Below are 22,179 nucleotides of genomic sequence, written 5' to 3'. Positions count from 1 at the left end.
TGGTGTGCGCCTGTAATCCCAGCGCTTGGGAGGCTGAAAACAGGAGAATCACTACAAGTCTGATCTATGTAGTGAGACCCTGTACACCCTGTAGACCCTGTCCTAAATTCAAAAAAAAAAAAAAAAGAAAGAAAGAAAAGGAAGGAAAGAAAGAAGGAAAAGGAAAGGAAGAAGGAAGGAAGAAAGGGAGGAAGGAAGGAAGGAAGGAAGGAAGGAAGGAAGGAAGGAAGGAAGGAAGGAAAGAAGAAAAGATCCTCCCTAAAATTCACATAGAATTTTACAAGACACATCCCTCAAATAGCCAAAAAATCTTTAAAAAGAACACTACTGAAGAATTCATACTTCTTGATTTCAAAACTACAATAGTCAACATAATATGACACTTGGCATAAAAAGACATGCAAATTAGTGGAACAGAACAGAAAGTACAGAAGTAAGCATTCATATGTGTAGGCAAACGGTTCTTGACGAGGGTACCAAGATCATTCAGTGGGAGCGGGAAAGTCTTTGCCACAAGTGGGGCTGGGAGAATTGAATGTCCACATACACAAGAATGAAGCTAACCCTTAGCTAACACCACCTGCCAGAATTAACTCAACATGGACTGAAGACTTAAACAGGAGACTACATATACAAAGCTCTCAGAATAAAGCTCAGGGCAAAATCCTCTGGACACTATATTTATCAATGATTCCTTGGATAAATTACCAAAAACAAAAGCAACAAATTACCAAAAGAAAACAACTGGCAAATTAGACCTCCTGAAAATTTTAAACTTTTTTGCATCAAAAGACAGTATTAACCAAATATGATGGTGCACACCTGTAATCCTAACACTCAAAGAGGCTGAGGCAGGAGGATCGCTGCAAGTTCAAGGCCAGCATGCAACTACAAAGTGAGTTCAAGGCCAGCCTGAACTGCATAATGAAACTCTTGTCTCAAAAAGACAAAAAAAAATTTTAAAAAGACAATATTAGCAAGCAAAAGAAAACCACAGAATGGGAGCAAACATAGGGAACACCTACAGTTCAACAACAACAAAAACAACCAACTCAAGAATGGGCAGAAGTCTTGAACAGACGTTTCTTTGAAGACATACAAATGGCCGATCAGTACATGATAAGATGCGCAGCATCACCAATCACTAGAGAAATGCAAATCGCAACTGTAATGAGATGACTCCCTTCCGTGGGTTAGCACAAAACAGACCATCACCAATTTTGATAAGGACATGAAGGATACACAGAGGGGATGGGGATATAAAATTGTTCAGCTACTATGAAAGAATTTGATGGCTTCCTAAAAAATTATTCAGGGTGCATACCTAATTTAAAAAGTCACAAGGTGCTATTTATACTCATCTTTGGGCTGAGGAGATAGCTCAGTGGACTAAAAGCACTTGCCTGGCAAGCGCAAGTTCCCAAGTTCAATCCCTGGTGCTACATGCCATGCTGGCCCCCAGAACCCCAGGCACACCCTGCCAGCCCTGGAACCGGGTGTGGTAGTGCACACCTGTAATCCCAGTGTTGGCATGGCTGAGACAAGAGGATCTCTATGAGTTCAAACTGCATAGCAAGACCCTGTAGCAGCCAGGTTTGATCCTCGGTATGCCGTGCTGGCTCGGCCCGCAAGGCCTGCTGAGACAGCGATTGACACTGGATGTGGTGGCGCATGCCTGTAATCCTAGCACGTGGAAAGCTGAAAACAGGATAATCACTACAAGTCTGATCTACATAGTGAGACCCTGTAGACCCTGTCCTAAGTACAGAAAAAAAGACCCTGTATCAAAACAAGTAATAATAATAAAAAAATACACGCATCTTCATAGTAGCATTGTTCACAATGGCTAAAATATGGGAGCAACTGAAAGATCCGGCAAACTGTAGTAGAAAAATGCAACAGAATATTACAGTCTCAGCAGTAAAGGAATTCTGACATAAGCTATAATAGATAAACTTTGAAGTTACTACGCTAACTGAAATACAATGGCACCTCAGATCACAAATGTAATTTTTTTACAATTTGGGAGAAGATGACTGTGTTTGTGTTTGTGTGAGGAAGATGGCTGTGGTCACGTTTGTCACCTGATGTGGAGTTTGCAAGTAAAATGATGCTAACTGCTTTTCTTGTGAACCAAATTGTTTGCAAATGGAAGCATTTGTGACCCAGGGTCTTACTGTAAAGCAACTGCAAAGGGACAAATACAGTATGATTCCTTTTCTATGAGGGTCTTAGTCACAATCACAGAGACAGCCAGAATGGTGGAGGGAGGGAGCCGGGGGAGGGAGAAGGGGAGCTGGCACTTAATGGGCGTAGAGTCTCAGCTTCTCCAGATGGTCGGAGTTCCGCAGATGGATAAGCAGTGATAAATGCAACACCGCGGAGTATTTAATGCCACTGGATTGCAAATGTATTTTATGATAAAATAATTAGAAAAAGTCATAATTACAAAGCAAAACATTTGGTCAAGGATATTATAAATAAAAACTGCTTTGACTGTTCAGTAGGAAGATGCCAATCTGATTCTGGTAACTGGTGCCGGCAAAATCCTGCTAGAGGCAGGTGCTCTTCTCTCCACAGAGCACGCTTCTCTCCTGAAGTAAAAGAACCCAGAGCAAACATCTGCCACCCCAGCCCACCTCCAATCAACTTCCTCCTCCGTCCTTGAGAAGGGGAAGAAGCCCCTAGGCCACCATTCTGCCACATACAAATTTAAGCCTTTGGTGCCTTCTCAATGTAGCCCAAATGCAGACTGCCTTTAAAGCCTGTTGTAGATAGAGCCTGTCCAACAACTTCTGGGGTCCCCAGGAGCCCCCATCTTAGCCCGAGACCCTCCATGGCTATTTCTAGTGTCTACAGTACCTCCCTATGTGCTAGGCATAAAGGATAAGTGAAGCACCCTCCAGATCCGGGCGGAAGTCTCTCCCTGATCAACACTTAGACAAGCCTAAAGCACGGGTCTACCTCAGGGACACAGGGCTCGCCATCAATCACTGGGCCATTATAGAAGTGCTTCTGTCCTGTAGAAAAAGACTCAGCTATCATCATCTGAGGGAGCCAGTGAGAATCCATGTTGGAATGGAAGAACTTTAAACATGGTCTGAATGGAAAGGGTCTATTCTTACAAACAAACCCAGGAGACAGAATCTTTTCAGAAGCTCTAAGGACAAAGCAGATCTGGGTAACAATTCTGGGGAAAAGAGACCTCCCACTCAGCTGAAGGCACCTATGTGTGCCAAGTATCCTTTGCCAGGGCTCCTAGGACAAAGATCAGGGGTCCCAGGCAGGCAGCCAGGAGCCCTGAGAAATCATTTCTAACTGCACTCGCAATATAGGCAACTGAGAAGCAGAGATACAGCAGCAGTCAGCGCTCACTGGCAAGGCTGGGCTCTCAAACTCACCCATATTTTAGTTTCTATTGAGTTAACAGATGGAAATTCCGATCTCGGGAACAGAACACAAACGTACAGCAAGCCAAGCACTGAAGGGCTTCACGCAGCACAGGCCCAGTGAGGGACTTCGAGCCCAGCCCCCGGGTGACTCATGCCCAAAAGACCTGCCGAAAGGCGCATCTAGTAGTGCCCAAACCAAGGAGTCACACAATGAAAACCAAGGTCAGCATGAAGAGCAAACACTCAAGACTCCCACATCGGCACACTGAAGTCTGCGCAACAATTCCAGTGTAAGAAACATCTTTTACTTAAAAAACAATACACAACATTTTTAATTTTCAAATGCAGCCATTAGACTAGAAGCTCCTGCCATTCTGTGCGGTTGCACGGGGCTCCTTAGAGAAGCCCACCTTGGCCCCAGCCCTAGGAACAGCTGGCACTCTCAGAATGTGGGCTTCCTTGAGCGCGCTGCCTCCAGGGCCCCAGACCTAAGCTGGGTGTGCCCTGCCAACCCCACCTCTAAGAAGCCCTGCCTGCACAAAGGCTGTCAGGGTAGAGCCAGGGTTCGAGTAAGCACCATCCAAGGAGAGTCAAAGGCTCTGCCCCTCTTATTTAGGATTTAAGGCAGTGAAGGAAAAAGAAAGTCAAAAAAATGCAATCACTTTTTACAAATAATAAATTTATTCTATATCTCAAATTATAACCAACTGCCCCTAAATCTATCTTGATGCTTTACACAGGATTAAAAAAGACAGTCACAGCCAAATCACTCATACACCAAGCATCCTGGGGATGGGTCACGTGGATGCGAGGGGCCCAGCCACCTCCCACTGCTCAGGCGGCCCCAGCTGCCCTGCAGCCCCAGCTCCTGTCCAGCTCCCGCACCAGCAGCGCCTCCTCCCTGGGCAGGAGCCCAGCCCAGCAGGGAATTCCAAGGGGCCTTGATGAGCACAGACGAGGTCCACAGCCTCCAAGGCTTCTGCCAGAGGCGTAGGACCTGTATCAGGCTGCCGCCCTTGCTGGGACAGCCTCCATTCATAGCCCAAAGCGAGCTGGCGTGCGGCGAGGTGTCATGGGCTCACCCTGCTCTTTCCGACCCGGGGTGTAGATCTTTGTGGACCTGGAAACACGAAAGAGTAGACAGGTCACACACTGCTCCCTACCCCAGCGGGATCCCAGCAGGATAAGCAGGCTAAAGCCCCACTGCGACTGGTGCGGGAGGCAGCTCTGTGGCAAGAGGACTTAGCCCTCGCGGACTGCCTCTCAGTTCATCTCTTCACTTGCATCAGAAATTACCAAAATAAAGGAAGTCACCTCACCAAGGAACATGGCAATGGGATTTGAAACAGCTCCCTTTATAGTCCTGCCTTAGGGGGAGTGAGGAGAGTGCTCCACCCACCTCAGCAGATCACACTCTGGCCACGCAACAGAGCTGGAGGCCTGCCCGGGTCCCCAGTCCCCGCGAGGAAGTACCCAAGTGCCTGGAACACCTGCTATGCACAGTGGGCCTTCAGCTACATGTGACAGTCGGTGTCAACCTTGATTAAGATGGGGCTGAGAGACCAACCCTGAGCCATGTGACACCAGCCTGAGCATGGGAAACAGGGAGGACAGAGGGAGCTCAGCCATTTGGCACTGACCCGGCCAGTCATGTCAATGCCGTGGAATCCTAATAAAACCCCTGAACACTGCTGCTCAAGCCATCGGCACCTACCGTCAACTAAGGTAACGAGGCCCCACGGGTAACAGGCCCCACGGACAGAGGACACTGCACATCTCAGACGCTCTCAAGACCTCCTGCTAGGCATCTCACCCTTTGGCTGGGTCTGATGTGTATTCTTTGGCTATAACAACACTGTATTCAGTATAGAGCTTTCCTGAGTTCTGTGAGTCATTCCAGCACATTATTAGGTCTGAGCAAGACCCTACAGATCCCTAAATTTGTAGAAAATTGGTCAAAAGTGAGGGGTAACCTCCAAGCTTGTACTGCTACTGAAGTGAGGGCTATGCTCATAACCTGCCGAGCGTGGCCTAACCCCAGGTGCCAGCACAGATTCAGAACCCCCAGCAAGCGCTCCCCCTCCACTGTGGTTTCCAATACCCTGGCTAGTAAGTAAAGCTATGAAGCCCCGGCTGCTACTCCAGTCCACCCTGGGTCCTGAACAGATGTCGACCAGGAGCTGCAAATGTATTACCAGACCTTTGAAGTTCCCCGGAAGGCCTCCCAGCCTGCACAGCGGCAACCCAGAAGCAGCGTCTGTCACTACCTCGCCTTCACACTCTGCACTGGTCAGCTTCTCCTCCACCATGTTCTGGCACAGGGGCTGGTCCCGGGCAACCTCCCCACGACGGGCTCCCGAGGCTGAAGCTCACCTGACACTGCCCAAAGGGCTGCGCTTCTCTTGCTCCTGCCGCCGGGCTCGAAGCTGCTCCTCCGCCAGTGCCATCTCCTCCTCCATGGCAGAGGCTTCCTCCTTGGCCCGACGGCGATTCTCCTAGAAATGAAGGGTACAGCTGAGCACGCTGATGACTATCAGATGAGGTCACCTACAAACCCAGGCCCTTGCTGCTGAGCAGCAGCTCTCAGAGCCAAGAGGCCATATGGCTGCCTGCCCCAGGACCAGGGCTACCCTTTCTTCTGCAGAAAGTGCCTGCTGTGCTCACTGATTCTAACCAGGTCACACCTCTGCTCTCCACTCAAATCTTAACTAGCCAGGCTCAGTGGTACACACCCATAATCCCAGCATTTGGGAGGCTGAGGCAGGTGGATCACCACAAGTTCGAGGGCAGCAGGGACTATACAGTGAGTTCAAGGCCAGCCTGAACTACCTGGCAAGATCTTGTCTCAAAAGAAAAAAAGGAGACTGGGCGTGGTGGTGTGTGCCTATAATCCCAGTGTTTGGGAGGCTGTAAACGGGAGGATCACTATGAGTCCGATCTATGTAGTAAGACCCCATAGGCCCTGCAGACCCTGTACTAAATACAAAGAAAAAAAAAAAAAAAGGAAAAACCTAACTTGCATTTTTAATCAAATTTACAACTATGCCAGGATGAAAGGAAACAGGCTGGCAAGGGCAGACATAAAGATGTGTTTGGCCCACGGAGGAGAGAACTATGTGAAGGGGGAAAGCAAAAGCTCAGAACATATCACGACCCTAAATAATGGGTGTGAACTACAGTCCCTCTGAACATTAAGTCCTAAAGGAGACGGAGTAAGAGGGAACTGAGAAAGGAGACCTGGCTGGCACCAACAGGAACACCGAGCAAGACCAGCATCATCGAAAGTGGGGCCACTAGACCTGACGTGCCCCCGCTGGCGCCTGAGGGGAAGTTATGACCACATCCGTGCATCCTTGCCTGACACAGCTACGCTTGCATCTGATCACAGCTTTAATGACTCCGGGTAAAGTACCCAAAATGGAAGCATGAGTGAAGTGCCACCGTGAGGAAGCAATCCCCTGGATACACAATACACACACGAGAGCACCAAGGGGCAGGGGCAGCCCCAGACTACAAGAGTGAACACACATAACAACTGCAACGTTTGGATCTAATCCAAGCACATCAACCTTGAGAAGCTTACCTCGGAAAAAAAGAAGAAAACTGAATAAGGACCAGACACTTGGGTGACATAAACGACTGATTTTGTTAGGAATGATAATGGCATAAAGGTTACATTCTAAAAACAAGTCCCTTTCATCACAGATACATACTCAAGTAAAGATAAAATTTCATCATCTCTAAGATAGCTCTGCAATATTCTAGAGAAGGAATGGACATGTTTAGAGATGGCAGTGAAGTAAGATAGAATAAGACGGAAAGAAGGCTGACAATTACGCAGACCAGGAAATCAATTCACAGGGGCCATTTGTATCATTCCCTGTCCCTCAGCCAAGCCACTGGTGTGGCAGGAGGAAATCAGACAGACCAGGCTGGCTGGGCCCCAGCTTAGGTGCTGGAGAAGCAAGGGAGTAGACAGTAGGGGAACGTATCAAGAGCACCTCCCCTAAAGTGTGGTCCTTACCTGCCGAGACTTGCCCGCCTGCTTCACGCTGTAGAACATGGGGCCCAGCTCCGCCAGCCACTCTCCGTCCACAGCGGTCACACACTGCATGTACTCCTGAGGACAGAAGGGTGGCAAGGCGGAGGTCATGGGGGCCAGTGTCCCTCTTAGAGTGGTCCCACGATTAGGACCCACGTGAGAAGGCCCCTCCCCTCAGTCCCACAGGGCTGGCAAAGGCAGGGGAAAGCCCCAGACACCGGAATTGGAATGTCTTCTCCCATCACAGTTCTCCCACGCTTGAGAGAATGCTCCCTTCGCGTCCAAGAGGCCCTGCTAGTGACCCCAGCAGGGGCTGCTCATCCAGAGCAGCAAGACAGAAGCCATCCTCTGGCAGGCCTGAGCTGCTGTATTCCAGACGTTAACTCTGTAAAGCTCCCCAAGCACCCAGCAAGAAAGCAAGCTCAAAGGCCCTACAAAGCAAAGCATGTGCCTCAAGTCCTCCGGCCAAAAGCTCGTTCTTGGTACAAACTCCTGCCAGGTGGGTGGGACTGCTGCATGCCGTATGAGCCCCTTAGGAGACTCACCTTGGTGGTCATGACCAACTCGTGATATACTATGTAGTCTGGGGTGTAGCCCATTCCAAAGAGGGAACTGGTGGGGTGCAAGTGGCAGGGCATCCCTGTGCGGATATTCACATACTCCCCAATACCCTACAGAGGAGACAAAGCAGGCAGCCACATCAGAAACCCACTGCCTACTGGGCAGCAAGCCCCTCAACGCCATCCTCATACAGGTGTGTGGGGAAGCCCAGATTTGGAAACCTATGCTGACAGGACGGGCTGTGCGCTCATACGGGGCCACAGAGGAAGAGGCCGCCAGCGCTCACCTTGAGCTTGGCTGCCTGATGGAAATAGGCAGCACAGATACACTTCCTGACAATGTCCCAGTCGGTGCCACATGAGGCCAGGCTCATCCGCTGCTGCACCATGATGTCCTTCAGCTGGGCCCGCACCTCCCGGACCTAAAGCAGGACCGCAGCAGGCGGCAGTCAGAAATGCAGCCTCTTCCCCTCTCCACACCCTCCTCCTGACACCCTGCTGCTCTGGGCTGCTCCCCACCTTCCGCATGGCCTTGGCATGGATGAAATGGTCATTACACCAGATGGTAGAGTAATTATTGTTCTTCCACTGCAGGTAGACATTCAGGTAGGTCAAATGATCACTCTCAGGGACAGCAAACTTCTCCCGGATTTGATCACTCTCCTCCTCTCGGCCCTAGGGAAAGAAAGGGCATTTGCCCTCGGCCTGGGGGAGTCCAGATCCACCAGATATCTCAGACTCTCACATGACTACCTCCCACAAACCTCAAGGACATCAATATGCTGCCTAACGACATGGGAGAATAAACAATTCATAATAAATTAGGCTAAAACGTAGCACAACCACACTTAGAAGACAAAAAGACGGTCGTATAAATTTTAAGAGGCACACGATCGAGTCCTCCCCTCCCCCAACCTGCCTGAGGACAGCAAAATTGTGCTTTGCAAGCCACTCCACCCCTCCATTCTGCTCCGTCATTTGCAGAGGCGCCCTTCCCCGGCCACCGATGGTGCCCCAAGCCCTCTGGGAACCACAGAGCTGGCCACAGCCTCCTCACCTTGGGCCTGTAGAAGATGGCGGGCACCGAGAGCACAGAAACAATGAGCAGGATCTCAGAGCTGCAGCCCATGTCACAGGAAACGATGAGCATCTTGGACAGGGCGGGATCCAATGGGAACTCCACCATCAGCCGCCCTGTGGAGGTGAGGCCACCTAGCAGGGAAGAGGAACCCAGACACTAAGGGGAACCGTGGGAGAGCAGGAGAGGGGCCCGCACCAGCACCCTGGGGAGCCCGCCAGCTCCTGGCCACTGCACCTGTGTTGTCCAGGGCCCCGAGGATCCAGAGCTGATACATGGAGTTGAGCATGTTGTCCTCCGGGGGCGGGTCCATGAAGTGGAACTGCAGCAGGTCCTGCACCCCGAGGGACTTAAGCAGCAGCACCACATTGGCCAGGTTGGTCCTCTGGATCTCTGGCACTGTGGTGGTCAGGAGCTCGTTCTTGTAGGCGCTCTGCGTGTACAGCCTACCACAAAGAAGACCTAGCTCACTGTGCCTGCCCCGCAATGGCCTGCTGGCCTCTCACACGCCCGGCTGCCACGGGCACTGAGTGGCGGGTTGGCACTGTTCCAGCTTCACAGATGTGTACTCCAAAAAGGCCAGTAAACCACCAGGCATGAAGATCAGGATGTCCCCTGGAGACCCCAACAGGTGCACTGCAAGGACTGCTTCACTGTGGCCTCCACATAATCCTCCTGAGACGTCTGCAAAGCCCCCGCAGCAGTCAGGGGATGCTGGCAGCATGGCCAGTGAGAGTTTCTCCCTCTCTGAATCATTCTTTTCCACTTCCTGAAAGCCTAGTCCTGCTAACTCACGTCTTCCGTCCAAGCCCCCCACATCCTTCATGCCTGTTTCACTTCTGGAACCAAAGCATGTGGGACTAGAATTGTGGTCTCTCAATGCCTTGTTGTGTTTGCTCAATTTCTATGATGAATATATTATTTTTAAAAGACTGGAACAAAAGAATAACTGGCAAGGTTAAAAAGAACCAACACTGTCAGCTGGCCAGCCCCTCCCCTGGAGGGCAGCCTACTGTAATTACCGGTCTTCTACAGCAGGTACGTTCCTCACAGCCTGCCTCAGAGCTCAGCTCCCTAGAAGCCACTCCGTCCATTCAGTGGCACTGTGACTGGCAGCCCACCTGTGGCCCCTAGGCGTCGGCATCAACCCTCAGGCCAGCATCCCACCCACCCAGCACGGGTTCCACAGTCAGCAGTCCCAGCACTGCCCCAGAAAGCAGGCTAGCTCAGGGCTCCTACCTGAAACACTGACCTGGGCCCGTCCTGCCAGCTCTCCCTGACCTCTGGTTGGCATTGGCCTGGCTGATAGGGTAGATCTGCAGAGCATCCATGCCAATCCTAGGGTTGAAAACCTAGCAGGGAGCACAAAAGAGCTGTCTCAGGACACTGTGGAAAAAGGGAAGTAGCCCTGAGACAAAGACAAACGCTTCCCAGAGAAAGATCAGCTAGAGAGGCAGCCATCCTTATGGAGCCAGGATCCCCAAGAAATATTCTCAATACCTAAACACCAGCAACGTAACTGATCTACATGAAGCTATTTAAATTACCCACACTTTGGGGCTGGGGTGATGGCTCAGTAGAATAAGTGCTTGCCTGGCAAGCGCAAGGGCCTGAGTTCAATCCCCGGTTCCACCAAAAATAAATGAATTATCCACACTTCACTGAGTTATCACAAGAATGAAATGAACCAGGAACATGGCAAAATCAGCACTCACTAAATGACAACCTAGCAACACCGTGGACATTTCCTTCCTCTCCCCTCGCTCCAGTTGAATTAGAGTCGTAAGAAGCTGAGGTCCCACCTCCTCACCTTTAATTTGCAATAACCAGAATCGATAACAAACATGATGCCATCGACAGTCAGAGATGTCTCAGCAATGTTGGTGGCAACAATACACTTCCGGACGCCATCTGGAGCCTACAGCCAAGCAGGATCCAGGAAGAAAGCTGAGTCTCCCAGGTGAGAAACCCGATGGGTGAGCCCATCGCCCACCCACCCACTACAGGAAAAAGCACCCCTCCTTCTCACCCTCCTAAGGAGGGCAAAGGAGACACGCAGTAGTGGGGGCTGAGACACTCCCATGCCGCACCTTCTGGAAGATCTTAGCTTGGAGGTCAGAAGGTAGCTGGGAATAGATGGGCAGCACGGCCAAGGCGGGCGCATTCTCCAGTTCCTCCAGATGCTCCACAATCTGATCTGAGGTCACCTGAAAGCACCGAGAGAAGCCATGAGACTCAAGCCATCGCATAGAGACGACAAAGCTGTTCATACAGTAGGACCAACACACGCACCTCAATGTCCTCTTGGCCAGGCATGAAGATCAGGATGTCCCCTGGAGCCCCTGACAGATGCACCTGCAAGGACTGCTTCACTGCGGCCTCCACATAATCCTCCTGAGGGGTCTGCAAAGCCCCCCACAGCAGTCAGGGGACACTGGCAGCATGGCCAGGCTGCCCACACCCCAGGAACCCGGAGGCCAGTGGCCCCTCTGGACAGCAGGATGAGCTTTCAGGGCTGCCAACACCTACACCAGGCCTGTCCATGAGACCCCAACTACACCTCCAAAGAAATAACGGAACAAAACCTCCCCAGGATAACACCCGGGGTCTCGCAAGCCCTGCAGCTGCAGGCTCCCCATTCTGCCCCATGGCACTCCAACTCAGTACCCCACCTCTTCCCTCCAGGTTCACAGCAGAGAAGCATGTGGCACAGAAGGTCCGTACCTTACTGAAGAGGATGTCAACAGGAAAGGTTCGACCGGGGATGTGGAAGATGGGGACATTCCCAAAAAAGGCAGCAAATTTGTCTGCATCCATAGTGGCTGACGTGACAATGAGCTTCAGGTCTGATCGCCGAGCCACGACCTAACAGGAGAAGTCACATAAGAATCCCCTCCGGGCCTGCGACCTCCAGCCCAGCCTCCAGGCCCGTCAGCATTGCCCCCAGTACAGACGGCAAGTTCACATGAGACTTAATGCTTCTAAAGACTTGAGCAGGGACTGGTGAGATGGCTCAGTGGTCTAAAGCACTGAGTGGTCTACTTAGAACAAGCTTAGCAAAGCAAAGGGACCGCGGTTCAATCCCCCAGCACCACATGCCAGCCAGCCCCGCCCCCTGGTGGGCTGAGCTGGCCACACACACACACACACACACACACATAAATAAAATTAAAAAAAAAAAAAAAAGACTTGAGCGATGGAGCCACCACCAGGAAAAGCCTAGCCACTCGGCTCAGCGCGAGAAGAAACTGGAGTCCTGGCAACCCAGAGGCTTCAGGGTCACACCCTAGCCTGCCAGATGCCCTCCCCAGCATGCTCAGAGCAGCCCTAGCCACCTAAAATGCTCTTATCACCAAGTCAGAGGTGCAGGGGTCCGTCAGGACCGGCCCCCAGCGTCCTCACCTCCCTGAGAAGCCCAAAGAGCACGTCAGTGTTGAGCGAGCGCTCGTGGGCCTCGTCCATGATGACGGCGCTGTAGTGGTCCAGGTCGGGCTCCCGGAGGGACTCGCGCAGCAGGATCCCGTCGGTCATGTACTTGATCAAGGTGCTCTCAGAAGTGCAGTCTTCAAAGCGAATGGCATAACCCACCTGCGGTACACAGAGGGCTTAGACGCTAAGGCCACCGGCTTCCCGCTAGAGCACACCGTGTTGCGGTCCAGTTCACATGCTCCAGGGGTCACCCCCGGCCGCCTGCTCACCTCCTCGCCCAGGTTTCCCCCCATCTCTTCGCTGACTCTCTTAGCCACCGACATGGCCGCCACGCGCCGGGGCTGGGTGCACCCGATCATCCCATAGTCCGTGTAACCATCCTCATGCAAGTACTGTGTCAGCTGGGTGGTCTTGCCACTCCCCGTCTCCCCAACCACGATCACAATGCTGTTGTCTCTACAAGGGAAGAGCAGAGAGAAGCAGGAAAAGGGCTGAGCAGCGGAGAGGAAGGCCGGCTCCGAGGAGCCTCTGCCCCTCCTGTCACCATTCCAGCTGGCCAGGAGCATGCTTCTTAGTAAGGAGGACTTCCTAGGGAGAACAGCCTCTCCCAGAGCTACCATCTGAAGTGGCTGACACACAGCGAGGTTTAAACAGTGCTAAAACCAAATGATGCTATCTTGTCACTTTATGCAACACAGCTCAGAGTGACCAGGTCAGGGGAAAAACAAACGGTGTCCCTTCTCCATCACACACAAGCACAAAGGAAAAAGAGCTCCTCCTGGGTAAACAAAGAGAGTCGGGGGAAACGCGGGCCTGGGTGGTGGTACCTGATAATAGTGAGCAGCTCCTGCTGCACGGCAAAGATGGGCAAGTACTGCCTCTGCTCCAGGATGGACTTCTTCTTTGCAAACTCGCTGTTGGCTTCACTTTTCTTCTTCATGTGGTCTGCAAACTTTTGCTCTGTCCTGAGAACACAGCACCCTAAACACCAGCACCATTTCCCACAGTCCCTCCTGACTACATTACTGCCCTTCTCGCTCCCAGGAACAAGAATGACTTTGACAAGCAATAAATCTCCAAGACACCGAAGTAGCCAGGTAATCTGATATGGTTTTGAGCTGCAGTATGAGAATCCATCATCCTCAATACATTCAACACCCTGGCGTCAAACAGAGCCACGCATGGATCAAAGAGGTACAGCTGATGGAGGGGCCAAATCCTCTTCAGTGTGACCAGAAGAGGTGCTGCAATTAACCACCAGGCACTAACTTACAGAGAACACCTTGGGCAGTTTCCACACAACGTTTATCAGGCTAAAATAGCCCTACAGTCTCCTACAAGTTATGGCTGCAGAGCACAGGACGTAGGTCAGACTTCCCTTCTCTTCATAGGCCAGCACAGTCCATAGGACTCGCTTTTAAAGAACTACAAGTTCACTTAAACACTACCTGCAGCGTCCAGTGAAAGCACTCCATGTTGGGCGCACAACACCTCCCAAAGACCAGCAGCACTGCAGCCTTTTCCGAGCTCAGCACTACTGAGTCCACACAATCACTCTCCACCCCACCCCAAGGGATGATTTCTCCCTCGAGCCTGCCTCATGCTCCACCAAGCTGACTTCTAGTTTTACCCAGTCCCTCCTGGTCACCTCGCCACTGATACTGAAGGGATTACATTACCCAGAGACTAACAAGGGTTGATCAACAAGTTCTCATCTGAAACATTTCACACAGTGGTAGAATTATTAACTCAGATGAGGGCTCAGTCAGACATGAGAGTGTTCAAAGGGCAAGACTTGTGAGGGACCTTTGAGTTCTTACCCTACCCCACTGCAAGAAGCCCAAGAAGCAGCTGACCAACATCTTCCCAATTCCTCTAGGAGCAAAGAAGTCACTCCCTGAGAAGACAACCCTTTCTATTTTGGAGCCTCTTATCACAACGGTCCTTCTTTATACTGACCTGAAATCTGACCCAAGGTCCGGCCTCTGAACACCTCAGTGGCCGCTTCTGCTCTGACCTAACACCACCATTTACCAGCTGGGGACCTCAAGTTACGTAGCCTGCCAAGGCCTCACTCTACTCAGGCCACCACCTGGCACAGTTATGCCGGCAGGCAGTAGCTGAAATTGAAGACAAAAGGAGTGTCCAGGAAGAAAGCATCAGAAGAGACCCAAAGGTGCCAAATGACATCTCCTCATCCTCCTGTTTTCAAGATGCAAAGCCAATTAATTCTGCTGCAATCACCCCTAACCGCAGGAGCAGACCATCCATGCAGACTACCCACCTGTAGTCCACCTTTCCATCTTCCGTTAGAGCTTTATCTGGCTCCTCCTCCTTTTTGACACCCATGATATCTCCCAGTTTGGTCCCAGCCAGCTCCCAGTGTTTGTGCTGAGCCTGAGGAAGATGAGAGGTTAGACCACTGCACCCCTGTGATGGGCTGTGGGCAATGCAAACTCCACCCTGGAGAACAAGAGGCTTCTGCTGGCAGGCGGCGACTCTCGTGTGAGCCTGGTAGCACCATGCCACACATCCCAGCCTCGAACTTCAGCTTCCCAACACCAGCCCTGCACCTGCTTGGACTAAGAGCCCAACACAGGAGCACAGCCCCTCTCCCAGGACTGATTCCTGCTCCACACATGTCCTCTAACTTCCAAGAGAACTCCTACCCTTGTGCCTTCTTCAGATCTTTATAAAGGACACCACACAGACTTTCTGGTCTCTGGGGACAGACTGACCTTTTTGCGCTCCTTTTGCTCCCTGTGCTTCCGCACCGTCTGGCTGCCTTTCCGGGCAATGATGGCCAGGTCGGAAGTGGCATCTTTGACTGGAATCACAGGCTCCGGCTGTAGGAGGTGGAAGAAAAGGAGAAACTGCTCACTAATACACCAATCAGAATCCGTTCCACAACGGTCCTGGTGAAAGACAGAGGTGGCATGGCGCTGCCCTATTGTGATGGGAGACCGCTCCACTCCTCTTCCTCCTCCCATGGCACAGCAGCCTCACCTGTTTGGTGAAGACGATGCGCCCATCCAGAAAGGGAGGCACCAGGTTGTGCACCATCAGATGCACCTTGGCCGCGTTGTCCTCCTCAAAGTCCTCATCCACCTCCAGCCGGTGGACCACCCCACTGGTGAGCATGCGGTTGGTCTCCCAGCGCTCGTTATCCTGCAGGAAGATGATGCAGGCCACATTCAGGCTGTGACCGAAGTCATCCAGAAGGACATCAGCCAGGCCCGCATGCCACACCACAACAGAAGGGCTACGGTGGCTACAGCAGCCTCACAGGGCTCTCTACCCTGCAGTGCCATGCACAAAGAATCAGCCACCCAGAACCACCCACAGTACTTTGTTTCAAGAAGCAAGAACTTCGATCTAAGGCAGAGCCTTCAGGCAGACACATGAATGGTGGCCGTCAGCAGCCCCCTCGGAGCATCGAGAACTCGGACCACTGCAACAGGGCCCAACACCCCACTCCCGGGTCCCTCAAGGGCACTGCAGAAGACAGGAGCATGGGCTTTGGTTTTCTAAGACACTCGAAGGTTGTTCCCCCACTCCACTCCCCTCCTCTCCCAGCAGGTGCCAGGTCTGGGCCTCTCGACATGGGACAGCAGCTCTGCCATCACCACCAGCTGCCTGACCCCACCTGCAGGCTGCGCCAACCGCCAACGCAGCCTCACCTCGTTGATCTGCCTGCGCTGGGCCGAAATGCGCTTCTGCTTCTGCCTGTGTAGATGTTGCTCCCGCCGCCGCACGTAGTCATCAGAGGAGTAGGCCAGGGGGTTGTGGAACTCGTCGTACCCCTCATCCATCATGTACCAATCCCGGTCGGCTTGCTGCAGGGCCGTGCGGACAAAGGCAGGTCATTTGCGGGTAAGACCAGGCCAGAAGGGAGCAGGTAAGAGGTCACAAGGCCAGAAAATAGCCACATTGGGGGTGGGGGGGAGGCCACCAGGGAGAGAGTGACACTGGGCACTCTTTCAGAATTTGTATGGCTTCACCACATGGTGGCACCATCGTGACAGGGGCTGTTTAGGAGAGGAGCGGCATTGCACAGCCTGGGGGTCCCAGAGGAGACTCCAGGCTTTAGGCTACAGAGCCTCAGGTATGCTCAAGTCCCATCCCACTGAGGGTCACCCATGGGGCTCTCCCACGTCCCCATAGACAGCCGCTACCCTTCAAGCAGCCCTCATGAAGGTCGCCTTTACCCTCTGGTCATCCTCCCACTGCTGCCGCTCCTCTTCTGTGTCAAAAGAAATTCCTTCTTCACCATCCTCCCGTCTTCCTGGAGGAGAGCAGGCAGCAGATCAGCCCACACCACACTGGCTTACGCCAGGGTCACCACATCCACCAAGCCACAGCTACAAGAGCACAGCCTCTGCTCAGCCTTACCTAGGTGAGCCACACTCTGCCCATCCCCCAAGCCTTACCTCGTCCCCTGGACAGACGTGGGGTGGACCCCAAGTGCCTTCTGTCATCAGCCCATTCGTTATATTTGTATGATGGCGTAGGGAGAGGAGTGTCATCTGAGTATTTGCTCCTGACAGACCTGGGAAGCCGCAGGCCAGTGGTCACTGAGCTGGGCCACAGCCCCGCCACCAGCAGTGAGCCCTGCCAAGCCCCACTCCACCAGTGCCAAGCCCCGGGCTGCCCCTCCCAGACAGCACCTGTCTCGCTCACGAGTGGACGGCCGGTGACTCCGCTCTGAGTCCCGAGAGGAAGGTGTCGGGGAGGGCGACTCCCACTGGGAGCGCCTGGAGGAGCCATAGCCACTGTCCTCCTCCTCCCACGTAGACCTGGACGGGGTGGCTGCATCTAGGGTCCCACAAGATACATCCACAGGACACATCAATCCACCGAGGTGCAACTCTAGAACCACTAGCCAAGAGTCAATTCCCCCAACTTATTTCTCGATTTATAAACATGTAAGATGGTTTTGACAGCTTTTAGAGATGTGAATTTAATAAGCCAGTTTCCCTGTTTGTAACATTTTAAGGAATATTAAATTTCCTGCAAACATTCCCATCTGCACCATAAATGCTTCTTTTTAATACATCTTCAGTGAGACCCAGCTGTCTAGTCTTTCTTGCCATGAGAAAACTGGTCACTCAGAAAACAGCTCATCTCTTAACGGAAACACATCCACCTCCAAAGAAAAGGACAGGCTGGGCCCCTCCAACTCAGAGTCTAGTATTCCCGAGACTCAAGGCAGACTTGGGACTTCTGACCACTGCCCCAGCAAAGCCGCCCTGCCCTTCAGATCCAAGTTGCCACATCCTACCAGAGAAAAGAGCCACATCTACCTTTAGGCCGATGTCGTGGGCTCTCTGGTTCATTTCTCCTGCTGCTGCGCTCTGAGCCTCCATCTCGCTCTGATCTGCTGCTGTGCCTACTTCTCTCCCGCTCATCTGTGAAGTTACATAGAGCATAAAACTGTGTGTCCCATTCTGACACACTCCCACCTGCACCCCAGAGAAAAGACCAGCGCCGCCGCCTCACACACAGATGCAGCCAGCACTGTTCTAGCGTGGCCCACAAGTGTCTGAAGCTCATATTCCCACTCTTTCAAGGGAAAAAGTTACTGGCTACAAAGTTTCAAACTCAGAGTAACAGTTATTTTCCTGCAAGAATTCAAAAAAGGAACAGTAACAAGCCACAGTTAATAGCCCTAGAATAGTAACAAGTCTGTAAGATACACTTACTACCAAGGCCAGTGCTAGGGTCTATGTCTAGCTTTGCTCCACAACTTTGACCTTTCTCTATTGCCAACACTACTATAAACTCTGGTTTCTTATACTACTTCCTTGATCACCAATTTTCGTAATAAAACAAGGATGTAAGCACACACGTAAGCAAAGTTCCTATGTCACAAGCAACAGATTTTTCTTGTTGTTGTTGCTGTTGTTGTTGTTTAACACAGGCTAGTCTGGAACTCACTATGTAGTCCAGGCTGGCCTTGGGCTCGCGGCAATCCTCCTGCCTTAGCCTACCAAATTATAGACTTATGCCACCATGCCCAGCTCAACAGCTCTTTCCTTAAACTGCCTGCTCGTGCCAATCTTAAAAGGGTCAAAACTACTCAGGCTGACACCATACAAACCAAGTTCCCCAATTCATGGGCATTATGAAAGTTCCTGCAAAAGGGAAAAGGTTGGCATGCTTATTCAGCGGCCAACAGATGACGAGAACTATCCTGGACTGTCTACCTCGGTCTCTCTTGCGGTCATAATCTCGATCCCGTGATTTTTCCTTCTTCCGGTCCTTTTCTTCTTTAGATGAAGCATAGACACCATGTTCCCGCCGCTCCTTCTCTCTCTGCCGACTGCGTTCCCAAAATTCTTCACTCACACCCCCAGGATGGGATGGAGTCTCTACCCGAGCAGATCGATAATGTCTAGAACAGGGAGGGTGACAGGTAAAGGACCCTCCATGGGAGAAAACACCTGCCCCAAACCTCCGCATCTCACAACTGCCACAAGCTCGTACCCACATAGAGTATTTCTAACACCAACCAAGGTATTTCTAGCCCCCATCATCTACTACACTCTATTTTTGTCCTCAGATTTTTCCCATAATTCTGAGAAAATATTAATTCCTACCTATCATCAATATTATAGAATCATAAATCATAAAATTCTACATGTCTAGTGGGAAAACAACTGAGAGCTAAACATAGACTACTATTTTCTGGGCTCCACTCTTACCCCCTCTGGGCCGATCTATCCACAGCCCTCTTACCTGTCTTTCCGGCCACTTCGGCCGGCCTGCTCACTGCCCTCCTCCTCAGCATCCTTCTGGTCATCCCTGCTCTCCTCCCAGTCCTTGTAGGAGGAGATTCTGGACTTCTTCTTGTCCTCCCCATCATCCTTCTCCTCTCGCTCCTTCCTTTTCAAGGAAGCCAGTAAGTCCAGTCCCAGCAACGAAGGGCGAGGAGCAGGGGCTTTGAACACGTGCTGCTCGCTGGCTGCACTTTTGGTCTTACAAATAAGACCGCCAACTTGAGAGTCCAGATCAGTGCCTTCTAATCGATGGATTGAGGCATCTTCAATGGTACCCTCCATCACAGGCTTTGAGATTTCTCTGGAACGAAAGGAAACTATGTGGTATTGGACATACGAGAGAAGGCTTAGCTCTGTTATATCCCAAAATACCTATAGTTGTACATATACTTAGGTGATTAACCCCACCTCCCCATGCTGAGACCTTGTCTACCTCTTATCAAGACCTTTCAAGATCACTGACAACCTCAGAAGATCCTATTCCCACCCAACACATACCAACTCCCCCCCAAAAAAACACTGGGCTCCAAGAGAATATTACCCAGGCAGGAACGAACTCACTAAGGGCCATATACTACCACCACGATGGGATCTATAAGGTAGCGTAGGAGAAGCTAGATTTAAAGTCAATAACCTCACTAGAATCCAGGCTCGTGACATTTTCTAACTTTGTGATGGTAAGCAACTTAAGATTGCCTAACCATGCTTTTTGTATCTGTGAAATGGAAATAATTTTTGTTTTATCTAACCTGTGGAATTGTTGTGAGAATCAAACCAAACCAAATGGTGTATGTGAACACACCCTGTAGGTGTGCAAAGTTACATGTTACTGTTACACCACTTTATTTGCTAGACTCTTATATACTGTTTGGGTTCCTCAACAATTTTTACAAGTTCTGCTACCTTGCCCTCCCTTTAAACACTGATACAGTAAACTACAGACATGGGGATACAAAGGTATCACCCAATTCTACTCCCTTTAGTCCACCAGTATTAGTGAAAACACAATTTCACAATGGTTTAACAACAATATATGTTCATCAAAAATATTTATGAAAAATATTAAATCAGGAAAAGGTGTTTCCAAGAAATATTCAAGAAACTGGGGCTGGGGAGATGGCTCAGTGGAATAAGCGCTTCCCTGGCAAGCGCAAGGGCCTGAGTTCAGTCCCCAGTTCTGCCAAAAAAAAAAAAAGAAAAAGAAAGATGAAAAAGAAAACAATAACAAAGAAGTTATAAGAAATTCAAAAGAGGGGAAAAAATCAGAGTAAAGAAATATTCAAGAAACTGTAAGACTTCCTGGGGCTCAACTTATAACAAATTCATCTTAACCTCCCACTTACAAGCACACAGCTATCTGGGACATTGGGATAATTCCCCTCATACAACAAGTTAGTGAAGCAAATAAATTGTTAAGGAGCAGGTACTTCCTGAATCCAGAAATGTCTGCCAAGCTCTGATTGACACGGGAAGCATGATAGTAGAAATAATAGCTGCACTTTGAAAATGTCACTGCTAGTGACATCTGCATGATGTGAGGAAATCCAAGGAGGAAGGTGGATATTCAAACTCATCAGCAGTCATATAAACTAGAAAATGCATCCATCAAATTCCATTCCATGCAAGTGAGTGTTCTCTGCCTTATTAGCTGCCACAGCCCAGTACAAAGCAAAAGTAATGTCTGGCGTATAAATAAGTGCATAGATTTAAACTTACTGAAGGAGAACAGGGAACCAAACATTTCTAGACCCTGCAAGAAAAAAATACCCACAAAGCAGGACAAGGAGTCTGACAGAGGGGATTTAACGAAACAAACAGGAGCTAAGGGGCCTGCTTCCGGTAAAGGAGTAAAGCGAAGAGGCCACAGGAATACCAGGTAAGCAGTAAGAAAACACCCTGGACTTGTTCACTCAACAGTTATTCACTGCCTCCGTCAGCCAAGCGCTGCCCCCGACAATGAAGAAAGCAGACAAAAACTATGCCCTCGTGGAGGTGACACTGTACTACTGATCGGCACCAGATCGCCCAGTGGAGATACCACTGTCACTACAAGCATGACAGGAAGAAAAAGCCGAGAGGAGCTGCCTGGGAGTGGGGAAGGGCAGCCCCGAGGAAGCGCGCGGGGCGACCCCAGGCAGCATCCCTGGATCTCACTGAGGCCTCGCCGGACATCAGGATCCGACGAAAGCAAGGAGAAAAGCCGGAGGAGATCGGATCGGTCCAGCATTCCACAAGTACGTAAAGCAAACTGGGTGACCAGGACAAGAGGAACTTTCCAAATCGAGGCCCAAACCTGACCTGGGGAGCGATATCCGTCACCTGGAGCCGCCATGATTAGCGAAACACGAGTCGGGAATGAAGAAGAAACACTCACCTCACCAAGCACGACCCTTGGGACCCTTCTGTCCTGGAGTCTGGGGTGCTAGCGCCACCACCCCGGGGTCAGACGGCCTCAAAGCGCCAAATTCCGGTCCTTGAAGGCGGCCATTATTGTCCCGTAATACTCTGCGCGGCCAACTCTAGCCATCCAAAAGTACCATCGAGAGCGGCCCGGAAATCGACCGATCCTGGATCCGAGCGTGGGACAGGTCGCTAATTGCCGCTCCACGCTACAGCGGCTTCCTCTGGGGCTCCGCGCTGACCTGAGACACTTCCGAGTCTCCTCGAGACCAATCACGCTTAGTTTAAGAGGCAAGCCTCCGCCTCTAGTCTGTGGGCGGGAGGAAAAGGAAAATAAGCCGGCCATATTTAATAAGGGCGGAAGAGACACCAGGCTTCCGGTCAGAGCCGGGCAAAGTAGGCGGTGACTAAAAATCCTCTCTCAAGCTCATTGGACCGTGAAGTAGGACGTGCAACTGTACGTTTATTTCCTGCGTCCGTACGGTTTCCTTTTCCGTAA

General features: G+C 51.1%; 1 protein-coding gene across 2 annotated transcripts in view; it reads right to left on the bottom strand.

Moving 5' to 3' along the window:
• Positions 1–4,061: 4,061 nt before the first annotated feature.
• Dhx38 (DEAH-box helicase 38) overlaps positions 4,062–22,179 on the bottom strand; it is a 20,107-nt gene continuing 1,989 nt past the window's right edge. Inside the window, exons 1-27 of one of the 2 annotated variants that reach the window (XM_004625812.2) lie at positions 21,655–22,009; positions 19,240–19,581; positions 18,708–18,895; positions 17,805–17,909; positions 17,169–17,316; positions 16,932–17,050; positions 16,710–16,786; positions 16,182–16,337; positions 15,508–15,669; positions 15,240–15,347; positions 14,786–14,898; positions 13,329–13,466; positions 12,771–12,957; positions 12,475–12,660; positions 11,797–11,937; positions 11,365–11,475; positions 11,163–11,279; positions 10,883–10,990; positions 10,312–10,424; positions 9,310–9,518; positions 9,052–9,206; positions 8,514–8,669; positions 8,282–8,416; positions 7,980–8,105; positions 7,417–7,512; positions 5,766–5,887; positions 4,062–4,512 (exon numbers count right to left, since the gene is read on the bottom strand). In XM_004625812.2, the coding sequence (XP_004625869.1) occupies positions 4,428–4,512; positions 5,766–5,887; positions 7,417–7,512; positions 7,980–8,105; positions 8,282–8,416; positions 8,514–8,669; positions 9,052–9,206; positions 9,310–9,518; positions 10,312–10,424; positions 10,883–10,990; positions 11,163–11,279; positions 11,365–11,475; positions 11,797–11,937; positions 12,475–12,660; positions 12,771–12,957; positions 13,329–13,466; positions 14,786–14,898; positions 15,240–15,347; positions 15,508–15,669; positions 16,182–16,337; positions 16,710–16,786; positions 16,932–17,050; positions 17,169–17,316; positions 17,805–17,909; positions 18,708–18,895; positions 19,240–19,562 (3,684 nt within the window). In that variant the 5' untranslated portion in view covers positions 19,563–19,581; positions 21,655–22,009 and the 3' untranslated portion in view covers positions 4,062–4,427. Of the gene's footprint in view, positions 4,513–5,765; positions 5,888–7,416; positions 7,513–7,979; positions 8,106–8,281; positions 8,417–8,513; positions 8,670–9,051; positions 9,207–9,309; positions 9,519–10,311; positions 10,425–10,882; positions 10,991–11,162; positions 11,280–11,364; positions 11,476–11,796; positions 11,938–12,474; positions 12,661–12,770; positions 12,958–13,328; positions 13,467–14,785; positions 14,899–15,239; positions 15,348–15,507; positions 15,670–16,181; positions 16,338–16,709; positions 16,787–16,931; positions 17,051–17,168; positions 17,317–17,804; positions 17,910–18,707; positions 18,896–19,239; positions 19,582–21,654; positions 22,010–22,179 lie in introns of those variants that run through there. The other variant, XM_023709338.1, reaches the window with a different exon arrangement.

The sequence above is a fragment of the Octodon degus genome, unplaced genomic scaffold (genome assembly GCF_000260255.1).
Source record: "Octodon degus isolate 3935 unplaced genomic scaffold, OctDeg1.0 scaffold00011, whole genome shotgun sequence".
NCBI lineage: Eukaryota > Metazoa > Chordata > Mammalia > Rodentia > Octodontidae > Octodon > Octodon degus.
The sequence above is the reverse complement of the archived record's forward strand: the minus strand, read 5'-3'. Positions and strand labels throughout refer to the sequence as shown.